The sequence below is a fragment of the Jatropha curcas genome, chromosome 10, assembly GCF_041381405.1.
Source record: "Jatropha curcas cultivar XTBG-Jc1 chromosome 10, XTBG_Jcur_1.0, whole genome shotgun sequence".
In the NCBI taxonomy this organism is placed as follows: Eukaryota; Viridiplantae; Streptophyta; class Magnoliopsida; order Malpighiales; family Euphorbiaceae; genus Jatropha; species Jatropha curcas.
In genome coordinates this window covers 2,997,501-3,011,905 of record NC_143160.1, presented here as the reverse complement: position 1 = coordinate 3,011,905, position 14,405 = coordinate 2,997,501, and the positions used below count along the sequence as shown (strand labels likewise).

At 33.0% G+C, this 14,405-nt stretch overlaps 2 protein-coding genes across 6 annotated transcripts; both read left to right on the top strand.

Moving 5' to 3' along the window:
• Nucleotides 1-1,552: 1,552 nt before the first annotated feature.
• Nucleotides 1,553-6,912, top strand: ATTPPA (Haloacid dehalogenase-like hydrolase (HAD) superfamily protein). Of its 4 annotated transcripts, none has more exons than XM_089715603.1 (14): nucleotides 1,553-1,784; nucleotides 1,871-1,948; nucleotides 4,111-4,203; nucleotides 4,305-4,803; nucleotides 4,898-5,038; nucleotides 5,141-5,212; nucleotides 5,319-5,444; nucleotides 5,530-5,586; nucleotides 5,701-5,802; nucleotides 5,890-5,967; nucleotides 6,100-6,169; nucleotides 6,282-6,352; nucleotides 6,437-6,529; nucleotides 6,638-6,912. In XM_089715603.1, exons 4-14 carry the CDS (start codon nucleotides 4,537-4,539, stop codon nucleotides 6,689-6,691), a joined length of 1,131 nt encoding a protein of 376 aa, XP_089571729.1. In that variant the 5' UTR covers nucleotides 1,553-1,784; nucleotides 1,871-1,948; nucleotides 4,111-4,203; nucleotides 4,305-4,536; the 3' UTR covers nucleotides 6,692-6,912. The 4 variants fall into 4 exon arrangements, with proteins under 4 accessions (XP_089571729.1, XP_089571727.1, XP_089571728.1 ...); XM_089715601.1 differs by having other exon boundaries at nucleotides 4,111-4,222; XM_089715602.1 differs by having other exon boundaries at nucleotides 4,108-4,203.
• A 2,215-nt stretch (nucleotides 6,913-9,127) lies between these two features.
• Nucleotides 9,128-12,507, top strand: LOC105648604 (acid beta-fructofuranosidase 1, vacuolar). 2 transcript variants are annotated; one of them, XM_012235041.4, is made up of 7 exons: nucleotides 9,128-9,553; nucleotides 9,705-9,713; nucleotides 10,445-11,304; nucleotides 11,385-11,546; nucleotides 11,635-11,852; nucleotides 11,924-12,011; nucleotides 12,089-12,507. In XM_012235041.4, exons 1-7 carry the CDS (start codon nucleotides 9,208-9,210, stop codon nucleotides 12,287-12,289), a joined length of 1,884 nt encoding a protein of 627 aa, XP_012090431.2. In that variant the 5' UTR covers nucleotides 9,128-9,207; the 3' UTR covers nucleotides 12,290-12,507. The 2 variants fall into 2 exon arrangements, with proteins under 2 accessions (XP_012090431.2, XP_089571765.1); XM_089715639.1 differs by lacking the exon at nucleotides 9,705-9,713.
• The last annotated feature ends 1,898 nt before the right edge of the window (nucleotides 12,508-14,405 follow it).

The window sequence follows — 14,405 nt, the reverse complement described above, 5'->3', positions numbered from 1 at the left end:
GCGGTTACTTCCTTCCATTTTTTATTTCCTCTTGTCAACATCTTTGACTCCGCTCTGCTTCTTTTCCTTTTTAGTTGAACCCAAAAAAGTAAATATATTAAAAAAGAAAAACTTTGTCGACAGCTCAGACTCAGCCCACGCAACGACTTCTTTTTTATTTTCTTTTCTTCTTCTGCCTCTTTCCTTTCTATTTTTTTTATATAATTTACATTTTATTTAAAAAGAGATAAATGCACCTATTCATTGGATGCCATAAGAATTAGTAAATAATAATAATAATAATAATATTCATAAGAGAATGTATATTTTGAATTCTTTCAAAAATAAATTTAATTTTATTGTATGAAATTTAATTTAAATAAGTTCACTCATATCGATCGAAATAGATATTTTTTATGTGAATCGATAAAATTTATTTTTCATATGCTCAATTGTATTATTATTGATGTTACATTCAAATTTTATTATATGATGTTGAGTAATAGTTTATTAATATTTTTTAAGTTGCAAACTGATATTAGATTTACAACCAAATAAAACAAAACTGATATATAATTGGAATTTGATAATAGCTTGATCATTTGTAGATTTTTAATTAAGTGCTAATAGACATTTATATTTCATTAAAAATAATAATATAAATATTATATATATATTTTTTGAATATTGAGAAAGGATAATTCGAATCTGATTTATTGTCAGGTCGTATATGCACTTATTATTAAATACTATATCTTTGTGTGGAAAATATTATATTCCTATCACCAAGAGTATTAAGCAATTTTCAGGACCTATCAATTATTAGGTGGAGAGGTTAAATATGGATTTTATGCTCCTTCGCGAAAGAGAAGTGAGTTTCATTGCCTTTCAGTTCTTGTCCCGTCATATCTCATCTTCTGCCACGTGGAAAAATATGTGTGGCCATCTTCTTTTATATTAAGCATTGAACCTCAAGCTATCCCCATCTAGTGCCATCTCATATAATCGTGTGGTTTTCGTATTTTAGAAAATCGGGACCTACCACCTATGCAATCTGCCACGTGGGACCATCTCTTTGGCTTTAATTCCTCACAACCACCGTCACCGACGATCACCCAGCTGTTACTCTGTTAATGAAAAGGACTACACGTTTCTAAACCCGGCCCAGCACTTAAGCGGCGGGCCCCTACCTGAAACGTGGCCACGTCAGCATCGACTCACTCATAGGTGTCGACACGCGCCTTGGCCGCAAAGTCGTCGATGCCACGTGTCGTGTCTTCTCTAAGATCCCCGGGGTCCACTATGTTTGGCCGTTTTTATTGTTTTTTATCAGTCACAAAACTGAATAAAAAATTTTCTTGATTCTTTCAGTTACTAGCAAATCAAAATTGAATCCATTCCTGGCGACGCGCGTTACGAACATCAGCAATTACTCTTAGCAATAATTGGCGCGTGTTTCACTAAAATTAACTCTCGTCTGGGCGTCGTCTTTTAAAGTTTTAATTGCGGTGTTTCCTGATTCAACAACCGAGTTGCCTTATAAAACACGTTCGTCAAAATCGAAACTCTATAAATACCCCAGGCACCCATTTAGGCTAAACTTCCTTCGACCTCTGTATTGCGTCTTTCGGTTTTGCATCGATTTGGTAATATACAATCTTTTGCTTGATTCTCGCTCTTGTTCTCTGCGATTTCTAGGGTTTTTCTCTGCACAGCTTTCTTTAGCTTTCCTTTTCGCCTCCATCATTTTGTTTCGGAGAAACAGCTCGAAAGAGGCATTTGAAGAATCAAATTTTTTTTTTAAGGTTACTTAATCTCGCTTTTTTTATTCTATTTTGACTTCAACCGGTTAGTTACCATTACTGATTTTTTGTTTTTGTGGTTATTGAAGGTACCTGCATTCCTGACGATTGCTCTGAGTTCCGTATTTCAATTCCCCTGTGGTATTAGAGCTCCTCTAAAAGATTAGGTACGTCGAATTTTAATCTTTTCTTCTTTTTAAAGATTCTATTTTTGCAAGAAATGCCGTCTCGTTCGTGTCTGCTTAAAACATCCCCAAAAAGACTTTCTCTTTGACCCTGCTTTCTGTATATGTATGTGTTTCTCTCTGTACTCCTTTATCGTCCTTTTGCTTTACTTTTTTCTTCTTTTCAATTGAATTGCTGTTTGCTACTTTCTCTTCTAGATTAATTTTTTATGTCCATATTATTTGTTCATTTATGTTAAAACGTTTTTTATTTTCATTTTTTAGTTATATGCAGGTTTTTCTGGTTTGACCGATAGGTACATGACTGGTTAATTTAGTTTTTTTCCCCAACCGCAAAAACTGATATCGTTCAACATTGATTCGAAGCTATTTATCTCTTGCTGTATTTGATTAAGCAATGACGTGATATGCTTTTTTGTTTTTATCCTTGATTTTCCCCCTTTTGAGAACATATCATATGTCAATTACAGTGTTAGTTCGCGTTGTAAAAGACTGGTCAAATGTCAATTTTTTCAAGTTGCAACAAGAATACTTTTCAAATCGTCGAATAATATATATCTTGCTTTCCAAATTGATTGCTTTGAATCTTGACCTTAGTTATTTTTACTGATTCTATTAATGGGGTTTGATTCGTATTGCGCCACAGCATGTGATATTCACTCGATACTTTTTTTGGAAATTTTGATGTTTGTGGTCACAGTAGAATGTATGATAGCAATAAAACAATGGAGATATCTTTATTTTGTATTATTATTATTATTATTATTATTGCATTTATAATGACCTATATCATTGCTGAGTCTTTTTTACGAGTTGGGTCCATATGTTTAATGATTCCCATGGTTGTATGTAGGCCCATCATGTGTAGTTGCATACGGTAATGCTTTCTCAGCCCTATGTGGGGTCTGAATGGCATTTTATTGTACACAACTACCAGATTGCTAACATTTTCTCTGCCATATATATACTATGTGGGCCAAGTTTGAGCTCTGAACACTGTTTTTTTTGTTTGTTTCTTTCTTTAACTGTAGATTTGCTTTAGTTTTCTTGTTTATTCATTATTTTGTGTGCTATAGGTAATTTAGAGTTGATTTTCTAAACTAGAAAAAAAGAATATTTCAGGCTTTCTTTTTTCCCCCCCTTAGTCACTACCTTGCTTTTATATAATTATATGTTCTTTTTCTTATTAGGTCGATGTTTAAGATATGCTTATTTAAGCTATCTTTCTCTCTTGCGTTTTTTTTTTTTTTTTTTTTGTTAAAGCAGCATGAATATTTTAGTGTTATTTCAGTATCAAGTAGGACCATAATTTTGTGCTTCAGGTAGTTGAAACAAAAGGAAGATAAGTTTTGATAGTTTAAGCTTGAAATATTATGCATGTCAGAGGATTAATTGTGCAGCCGTAATAATGTTAGGTCCACTTGATTTTCGTTTTCAATTCCTTTCGCTTCATAGAAAAGTGAAATTGAGATGCTTCTCTGTTTTTGAATGTATAAATTGGGAAGTCAGAAGAACATTGAAATTAAATGTTTTTCTGGTGCCGTAGAAAATATTAAGATATGTGCTTTCAGTAACAGTGATGGAAATCAAAAAAATTTTGTACTTAAAAGGAAAAAGACAGCAGAAATCAGGATAGATCTGTGGCTTTTTCATCCTTTCTGTTAACAACTAATTTATATCTTGTTGACGTTATGACTACTCATGTAAAAGCGGCAAACAGCGTGATGTCACAGAAGATGGAAATTATGCTATGCTTCCCAATTAGTCCCTCCATTTAGATTTGCAAAAAAAAAAAAAAAAAATCAACTGTAATTATTAAGTTGTGCTATAAATCTGTGTATTAAGTATTCCTATTAACAGGACTACTTGGCCAATCATAAGTGGCCATTCACATATTGTTTTTTGTTGTGTGCATATTGATTCTGTGAGTGATTTATATCATTTGCTATATCATGTGTGAAAGCCTATTTGATCACCATTTTGTAATTCATGTTCTGTCTGATTGTTTAGCTTTCTGTAATCATTTTGTAAGGCAGGGATTCAAATTTAACATTTAGGTTATCTATAAGTGTAGTGCATCTCATTTCTCCATATGCTTTGTTTTGGAGTGCATTTCTTAACTGTTTCACCTTTCTTTGCAGAAGTTTGACGATTTTTGAGAAAGTAATCTCCTCATTGGACTGGGATATTTGGTTGCATATTTTGATCTTCTCATATGCACATACGTGTTTTGACTAGTGAGATGACAGCCTCTGGGTAACTAGAATTTGGCTTTCTTTGAAAGTGTTCTGATAAAAAATTCATTTCATTCTGACTGACAGCTTTTTATGACAATCAGTGTTCAGGTCTGCTTTGCTTGATGGACTGCTTGCCAACTAGTTGTGACAAGAAAACGTTGAAGAGGTGGTTTTTCATTGATAAAAAGGTTGGGTGAAGAGACTTCTGAGATTTCATATTGAAACCTTCTTCAACTTCAGATTGCATCGATATTCCACCGTCAATTTTTACTTCATCTCTGTATCTTAAATATTCGTCTGCACCCATAAATCTGTTTAACAATTCTGGATCCAATGGACCTTAAATCCACTCACACTTCTCCTGTTCTAACTGACCCTGCCCCCATAAGCAAGTCGAGGCTGGGTGTTCATTCGAGTATGTTGTCATGCTCACCTTCGGGAGCAGCTTTCTCGTCAAATTTATTGCTAATCCCTAGGAAGAAAACTGGGGTGTGGTTTGATGCAATGATATCCTCATCTCCTACTCACAAGAGACTAACCAAGGGTCTCAGTAATGAGCTTTCCACATCTGACACTGATCTTGCCTATCGCACCTGGATGGTAATCCTCTTTCCTGATAAGCTGACAAGCAGGTTATCTTTGACAAATTTTTAATGATTAATTTGTGGTCACCCACAACTTTCTGATTATGCAGCTTAAATATCCATCAGCTCTTGCGTCATTTGAGCAAATTTCGAACTTTGCAAAAGGCAAAAGAATAGCTTTGTTTCTTGATTATGATGGGACCCTTTCACCAATTGTTGACAACCCTGACTGTGCCTTCATGTCTAATGCTGTAAGAATTATTTTCAGAAATGGATAATAAATCCTCAGTTACAATTCATTTGTTTTTCCAATCATGTCTGTTGTAGTAACTGTGGTCTTGCAATTCTTTTAGATGCGTTCTGCTGTCAGGAAGGTGGCAAAATGTTTCCCAACGGCAATAATTAGTGGAAGAAGCCGTGATAAGGTAATTGACAGGCTTATTTTAAACAATTCAATGACACTTTAAACTTCAATGGTAATTTTTTGCATTTGTCTGTGTTCATCTCTTCTTGGTTGGTTTTGTTATTCAGGTGTATGAGTTTGTAGGACTAAAAGAACTCTACTATGCGGGTAGTCATGGAATGGACATCATGGGCCCTGTCAGACAATCCGTGTCTGATGACCACCCAAATTGTATCAAGTCTACTGACAAACAGGTAGAGCTGTGTAAAAAAAAAAAGTCACATTATAGCTTTTCTTGTTTTAGTTGTATTTCTTTGTTCTGATTTCTCCTATGTTTAGGGGAAGGAAGTTAATTTGTTCCAACCAGCTAGTGAATTCTTGCCCATGATTGATGAGGTATGTAAATTTCTTTAGTGCACGAAGCATGAATTATGCTTCCCCCCCTCTAAAAAATTATTCCATGGTTATTTTCTAGTGTTATTTAGCATTTGGGTTTATTGACTTGAGCAGGTTTATAGCTCCCTCGTTGAGAGTATTAAAGACATCAAAGGAGCAAAAGTTGAAAACAACAAATTCTGTGTATCTGTACATTACCGTAACGTGGATGAGCAGGTAGCACTTCTTCATTCTTGTCTAACAGAAGTTACTATTTCCTTTGCTTTCTAATTCTGATTTCTACATTCTTGAATTTATTTGTAGAGTTGGACAGTAGTTGCACAATGCGTTGATAATGTCATAAAAAACTATCCCCGGCTGAGATTGACTCATGGGAGGAAGGTAATCTTTATAGCCATTGCAGTTCATGGAGATTTACAGGCTCCTGGAGATCTTTATTCGAGTTTTACCAACTGGCGGAGGTTGCACCAGAAACTTATTTGTTTTAAATTCTGTTCTGTTTAACACAATTAGGTTTTAGAGGTACGGCCTGTCATCAATTGGGACAAGGGGAAAGCTGTCACATTTCTACTTGAATCACTTGGTAAGCACCTTTTTATACCCTATCATTATTTATTTAAGTAGCTTGTTACAGAAAAGCTAAACTTTATATCATTACCATGTAATAACGTAGAATAGCAATTGTGGCTTTTTAGGTCTAAGCAATTGTGACGATGTGCTTCCAATTTATGTTGGAGATGACAGAACAGATGAAGATGCATTCAAGGTAAAAAAAACAAGCAAGTTACAATTAACGTTGGTATTCTGACAAGTGATGCGAATATATATTAACCTGATGAACTTGCAACAGGTTTTGAGAGAGAGGAACTGCGGTTATGGCATTTTAGTGTCATCGGTGCCTAAGGAAACAAATGCTTTTTATTCTCTCAGAGATCCATCAGAGGTAAATTATTATTATTTTTTTTTCTTTTCTTGTAACAGAGAGAATCTTTCAGCAAGTAACACCATTTTTTTCTGAGAAAACAATTTTCCTGATTTCTGAATGTTGTAGGTCATGGAGTTCCTCAATTCCCTGGTTGTGTGGAAGAAGTCAAGTGCCTTGTGAGAAAATATACATGAAGAATACAAACATAAAGAAGAGGCGGATACTCTTGACTTATACATGCGATAAAGAAAGGCTCTATTGTTTTTTAGGTTAACTAGAAAAGAAAAGAATACAGCCATCGGTTGCGCAGAAGACTTTGTTTTACATTCTGCATAATTACTCTTTCTTGTCTTAATTGTAAATTCCTCTCTTTAATTTTATCCAATTGTATTAATCATTAATTCTGCCATCTTTATATTCAGTTTTGATACTTCATATTTGTTAATTCTTTTATTATTAAATAAATAAAAGAATATACTTGGAGTTCTTTTCCTTTTAAGGTTTAGTTGGTCCTGTAAGTTTAGTTGCTTGTTGTTTGTCCTATATGGCAAATTTTTTATTTTTAATATGAACAGAAAAGAAAATGGTCCATATTCGATTTCATTGTTTTGGGCCAGAGAATATCGAGATGCTCAATGGGCCCTTATAAACCAAACCAGTTTTGGGGTTTGATTTGGATCTGAGTCTCACCAACAAAACAATCAAAAATGAAAAATACTTGATGACTTTACTCACATACATGTGATGTAATTAAAAATACAGCTCTCCTTTGGTGACATTGCTCGTGATGATGAGATGGCTTTGGCAGGCATCATTTCGAAGAAGTCAATTGATCTCCTACTAGTCATACTCCTTTTCTACATTCACTTTCTAACTACCATTCTTCCAAGATCTTATTACCAAAAAAATAAAAATTTTCCTGTAATCCAAAATTCATGTTCGCAGCACATGCAGTTATTATCAAAGAAGGAATTTTTTTTTTTTTTTTGAAAGAAAATGACGAAATTTTATATGAATAAAGAATTTTGCTTTATTTATGATTTCTCATCAAAATTATATTTTTCTCTAATGTAGTTTTTATATAAAAATAAATAATTAAAAATTGAACAATAACTCGCTGTTCTTTCCAAAAAAAAAAAAAAAAAAAAAATTGTGAAAATCATTGGCACTGCAACATAAGATAACTTTCCATATTAAATACGAGTATCACATGAAACATGGGTGATTGGGTGTAGAGTATTGTAGAGCCTACTCCACAATAATTTATTAGGAGACACAGATTTGGAATATCATTTGCCATTTACCTAACAATCCACCACTTTGTTGAATAGCTTCACAAATTTCATGAAAGTATTAACACCAACTCAAAAATTAATTTCATAAAAGCTACACAAATTTAATTTTTTTTATGTAAATAAGATTTTTGAATAGGAATATAATCTTATAAATGTTGAGTTATATTATACTTTCTGATAGATGTAAAATAAGAAGATAAAGATAGCTTTAGGAATATTAATATAAAAATTTTTAGAAAAATTAGATTACAATTGTCTCAATTTGAGCGAGAGACAATATATTAAATGACCTAAAATTATATTAAATGTAAATTTTTAAATGAACGTTACATATTTTTAAAATGATAATGTAATGCTTCGATATGATTACAATAGTAAAATTATAAATATATCCTTAAATATACCAATTCTCACTTGGTCAAATCCAATTTCACTTAGCTTTGATTCTTTTCTAAACTTTTATTTTTTTTCTCTCTCTTTTTTCGCCTTTGACTTACAAGTTCTCAGGGTGAAGTTTGAAGTAGGTTGACTAGAAGGTTGGAATGGCAGTGGCGGCAAACCTCCATTAGTCAATTTCTATTGCCTCATTCCATTTGTTTTATTACCTAAGCCTGAATAGTAGCTGCAGATTTGCTCTTAACATTGACATTTTGGATACGAATACTTACAGTTATACAAAATTTTGTTAGTCTGTCGTAAACTTAGAGGAGTTCAGTTAAAATAAAAACAGCTTTTGATTTGACAAAATGGATGAAACAAATATAATTTAAGCATGTAACTGTTTTTTTTTTTTTTTTCCAAATTGAATGTAAAATTATTTATGTAAGGTTTGTTCGGTAAAAATAGTTTTATCAAATATGATAATAACATTTTATAACTCCGTTCTCTCAATTCAAAATACTAGTCAAAACGTTAAAAAATTATATGAAAACCTATTAATGAATAAGGTCATAATGTATTAACTTCCATCGTTTATATGATAGACTTGTAAGTTTAATATTATTAAAAATTTTAGTTTAAAAAAATGTTATTAGAAATTTTGGATTATGATTCACTACAAATAAATTATGTCTCTTCTTCGAAGAAAAATATAATCTTTATTCTATATTCTTTTTGGTGTTACCACGAGTATTATTTCAACGTTCTTTTAGAAATAATAAACAAATAATAAATCGTAATAATTATATAAAATCTCCATAATTAACCATTTATTGAAAGATTATCATTCACCGTATATACGTATTTATATATTAATAAATTTCTAGAGTCCAATTGGAAAAGTACTTTTTGAGATCTACCAAGCGAATGGCTTAAGGACACCTCATCCCGTTTCTGTTTATTTAACTCAATTCCAACTTCTCTTCGTTTTTCGTGCTCCGCCAGTCCCCACCCCTAGCAAGCATGGACTATTCCTCCTATACTCCCTTGCCGGACCATCCGACCGGTAATAAACGCCGGCCGACCTTGAAGGTTCTATCTGCAGTATTCGCTTCTCTGATTTTTCTGCTTTCATTAGTCACATTAATCATTAACCAAAGTCAATTAGAGCCAAACGAGAACCACTTACCTCCAACAACTAAACCTACTTCGTTTTCGAATCCGGAGCCAAGAGGCGTGGCTGAAGGAGTATCAGCCAAGTCAAATCCGTCGTCTTTCAACAATGGAGTTTCCTACAATTGGACCAACGCCATGTTTTCTTGGCAAAGAACAGCTTTTCACTTTCAACCTCAGCAAAACTGGATGAACGGTAGGGAAATAAAATTTTTATTTCTGTTTTAATTGATTATTGTTATCATCTTGTGTTCTGTCAAGTTCTTTTACATTGTTCTGATTGAATCTTTTGTTTCGATTCGTGGTTGTCGCTGTTCATGGGGAATCCGTTATGTCTCCTGCTTCAGATCCTGATGGTATAAACTCATTCTACTTTACGTTCTTTTTTCCTTAATTTTGTAATTATTAGGTTTCTAATTCTAATTAACCTACTAATTAACTAATGACGTGGAGGATTTAATAACAGTAGTTCGATTTAATAAGAGTACGCTATGTGGTGAGGCTTGCGTTGCGTGAGATTAGATGCATCAGATTAGATCCTCTAAGGAGGAGTAAGGAGTTAACTTACCTTACCTGTATCAAACTGTGACCAATAACCGATGAAAATGCCATTCATATTATTTCTATTTAACACGTGTCGCTCAAGTATTTTAATCACAAGTAACTGGGAAAAGAAAATATTATTTTAGGAGCTGTGAACCAATCAATATCTAGTTGTGGGTTATTCAATGTTGGAAAGTGAGTGGGTCCAACGCAGTTTTTCTTTTCCTTTTTTTTTTTTTTTTTTTTTGGTTTGTTTTCTCTTTCAAACCTTACTTGCCACTTGCCACTATCGGATTTTCAACACAAAAATCCATTAATAAATTTATAATTTAAGATCTTGAGAAGGTTATTTCAACATCTACAGCCTATTACAAATCCACTTTAAGGAACTAAGTAAGAACAGCTTAAATTATAGCACCAAATTCCCATATTGGATCCGTGCACGAAGTTATTTTGACTATTGGTTGCGTAAGCTAATCGAGGTTTAGGTGCAATTTGCTAACCACGTGCTGAAGTTGTGAGTGCAACGATTCTCTGGTTGCAGGTCCATTGTTTCACCTGGGTTGGTACCACCTATTTTACCAATATAACCCCGATTCAGCTGTCTGGGGCAACATCACGTGGGGCCATGCTGTATCGAAGGACTTGATCCATTGGCTCTATCTCCCACTTGCGATGGTCCCTGATAAGTGGTATGATATAAATGGAGTGTGGACTGGATCCGCTACGCTTCTTCCAGATGGTCAAATCATGATGCTTTATACTGGAGACACCAATGCTTCAGTGCAGGTGCAAAATCTCGCTTATCCCGCCAACCTATCTGATCCTCTCCTCCTTGACTGGGTCAAATATCCAGGAAATCCAGTTATTATTCCCCCACCCGGAATCGAAATCAGTGAATTTAGAGACCCAACGACGGGATGGCTGGGACCCGATGGTAAGTGGAGGATTGCAATCGGGTCAAGGGTTAATAAGACAATTGGCGTTTCACTTGTCTACCAAACCACCAATTTTACGACCTATGAGAAGTTGGAAGGAGTCTTGCATGCAGTTCCGGGCACGGGTATGTGGGAATGCGTGGACTTTTACCCGGTGGCAATAAACGGTTCTGTTGGATTAGATACATCCGCTAATGGGCTGGGTACAAAGCATGTATTAAAGGCAAGTTTAGATAATACGAAAGTAGATCATTACGCACTTGGAACCTATGACCCAATAACAGACACATGGACACCCGATAACCCGAAAGAGGATGTGGGTATCGGGTTACGTGTGGATTATGGAAGATACTATGCGTCAAAGACGTTTTATGACCAGCACAAGGAGAGAAGAATCTTATGGGGTTGGATCAATGAAACTGATACTGAAGAAGATGACTTGGATAAAGGCTGGGCCTCTGTTCAGGTATACAATATTTTAACAAAGAATTGTTTATAAAAATTTGATTTGTAGACCCATACGAAGTTTGTTGCCATGCTTTACAGACAATTCCAAGGGCTGTACTATTTGATAACAAGACTGGAACCAATTTGCTCCAATGGCCTGTGGAGGAGATCGAGAGCTTAAGATTAAACAGTACTGATTTTGAAGAAATTGTGGTTGGACCCGGCTCGATAGTCCCGCTTGAAATAGGCGTGGCGACGCAGGTTTGTTTGCTAAAGTTGCCACTATCATCAAGACTAGAAATTGTTGTTTGGTTACATATTTAACCACTTAAAGCTAATATGTTTGCAGCTAGACATATTTGCAGAATTTGAAACGGAATTAATATCAAATTCTGTAGTTGAAGAATACGGATGCAATGGTGGTGCAGTTAACAGAAGCTCTTTGGGACCATTTGGCCTTCTAGTTCTTGCAGACGAAACACTTTCTGAATTGACTCCTGTTTTTTTCCGTCCCGTTAATTCAACCGATGGGAGTTTCAAAACTTATTTTTGTTCTGATGAAAAAAGGTTGGCCTTTTTTAGGTTTTAACTATGTCGAGAAATATTTATATTTAAACTCTTAATATTGTCATTACCAGATCGTCAAAGGCTCCTGATGTCTGTAAGCAAGTTTATGGAAGCACCGTTCCAGTGCTCGACGATGAAAAGCTGAGGATGAGAGTGTTGGTAAGTGACTAACTTGTATTTGAAAAGGAAAAATCTTGATTTTTTATCTTATTCTTGTCACTAAAATAACGTTGCAGGTTGATCATTCCATAGTGGAGAGTTTTGCACAAGGAGGAAGGACAGTCATCACGTCCAGAATTTACCCGACAGAAGCAATCGATGGAAATGCAAGGCTGTTTCTGTTCAACAATGCAACTTCTGTGAATGTTAAGGCAACGCTCAAAATATGGGAATTAATGCCTGCCTTTATCCGCCCTTTTCCTCTCGACGACAATTAAATTAAAACACTTATTTGTTGTATCAAATTGTTGTAACTTTGCCAAGAAAGTGCAAATCCTGATCATATATTTGATTTATTTAACTTCATTTTTTTCAAGGACAGGAGCAGAAAAATTCTTATTGTAGGCAAAAATTGCATTGTATGCCCAACGAATGGGTGAGGGAGTACTTTATCTTTTTTTGGTATTTAGTGATAATAAACTTTTTTTTTTTTCAATTTCTACTATTTACACAATTATCTACGTATTCTTTGAATATAAATACACTTTTGAATATGAAATTAATCTTGTTTTAAAATTTGTAATTATCTTTTCACGTAAGTGTTTTTCCGTTAATTGAATCTTTGACCTTATAGAAACCGTTAGCTGAATTTAGTTATATCTATTTGAGTGAACTTAGTTAAATCTACTTGAGCCGCTCTTTATGGATTAAAACTTTTTTTTTGTTTTACTTCATAACGTACCATCATATCCATCGACGGACAAATCTAGTCCATATGAGTATTTTCCTTTGCAATACTTTCAAAATTTTATACATATGAATAATTTTGTTTATACTCGGGTATATATAACCACCTATATATTAAGTTGGTTAAAAATTATTTTTTTTAAATTATGTTTTTTAGTATATAATTAGAAACATCTTTATTTTAATAAAAAATTATTTTTAATTATTAATTTGGTATATAGACAAGCATCCCGCAAGACTATTCCTTGCTCCTTTTGAAGTTGGTTATTTATACAGGCCGTATATTTTGAGCCTGCATTAGCCCAAGTTTACTGGAAATGGTTTCGAATAGGACATGTTGGCCCGAAAGAGGGTCCATCAAGAAAAGCCCACGTTGTAAAGTATTTGCCGTCCGAGGAGGATTCACTTGTTACCTCTTTAATTTCAAATTAAAATCCAATTCTAATTTTGATTTCTAGCAAATATCAATCATTCAACGAAACTAGTCCAGCTGGAAATGATGAATGTTTTGAAAGCATTTGGAAATCATTTAAAAAATAATTTCAATAATATCATTAGAGTGTGTATTTTTAAAATAATTTGAAAAAATATTTAATTTCATGCGTATATGAAAATACCTTATACAGCAAAATCTGTCAATCAATTAAGTCACTCCTACACTCTCCTTTTTTGATATTATATGCTTCACTACCTTACTGCCATTGAAGTACATCAGAGCTTTAGCTATTTCCAAAAACTTTAAATTTACGAAATGCAGAGTGAGTTTGGAACTTTCTTGAGTCTTAATATTAGTTATGTACTAGGTTTAAGATTTTTAAAATTATCTTATAAATACATGATTATTTAATAAGATTTTTATTTAGTAAAATGTAATAAAATATAATATAATATGATGAAATTTTTTTTAAAAATATTTATGTTAATAATATATTTAATTATATTTTATTACAACTTGATGAAGTGTAAGAATAAAAATATTAAAATAAAAACACAATTTCAAGCTTCAAGGAATAAACAACAATAAATATTGCTTATACCATAAGCTTCCATGTTCAATTTATTGTTGTATTGTACGAGAAATTAAAAAATAAAGTGGAAATAACTTTTTATTTTACCATGATGATTCACTGCTAAAATGATAATATTAAATTAATAAAGTAATATTCAGTGCATCTTGTAGCGGTAGCCTTTAAAATTTCTTGTTGAGTGGATGACGTGTAATCACAGTGACTAATATCTTTCTTTTCTTATCATAAATAATGCCTTTCTTTTTTCGGATATCACAAATAATTCATACGTGCGTAACAAATTCTCTCCTTTTTATATTTTTTTTTCCCATAATAAGAGGATTATTTTTATTTCTCATGCCATATTGAATTTTTTTCTATTTATAACAATTGAAAACTTAACCCCTTACCTACAAAAATCTAAAATTTAAATATTTATTTAAATTAAAAAATTTAACTCATTTAATAAATAAATCTTATTTATCACTTATGATCACATGTTGACTTTTAAAGTCAAATTTTTTCATTTAAAATATTTCTTATTATAACGTGAATAATTTGATGATACGCATGATAATCTTTTTTATTATTAAATATAATAAAAATAAAAGGAAAATCATATAATATATTGAATATTTTC

Coding starts and splice junctions, on each gene's coding strand:
- LOC105648604 (XM_012235041.4), top strand. CDS start 9,208: ATGGACTATTCCTCCTATACTCCCTTGCCGGACCATCCGACCGGTAAT. Junction 11,305..11,384: donor AAGGCTGGGCCTCTGTTCAG/GTATACAATATT, acceptor CATGCTTTACAG/ACAATTCCAAGGGCTGTACT. Junction 11,853..11,923: donor TTTTGTTCTGATGAAAAAAG/GTTGGCCTTTTT, acceptor TGTCATTACCAG/ATCGTCAAAGGCTCCTGATG.
- ATTPPA (XM_089715603.1), top strand. CDS start 4,537: ATGGACCTTAAATCCACTCACACTTCTCCTGTTCTAACTGACCCTGCC. Junction 5,445..5,529: donor TCAAGTCTACTGACAAACAG/GTAGAGCTGTGT, acceptor TCCTATGTTTAG/GGGAAGGAAGTTAATTTGTT. Junction 5,587..5,700: donor TCTTGCCCATGATTGATGAG/GTATGTAAATTT, acceptor TGACTTGAGCAG/GTTTATAGCTCCCTCGTTGA.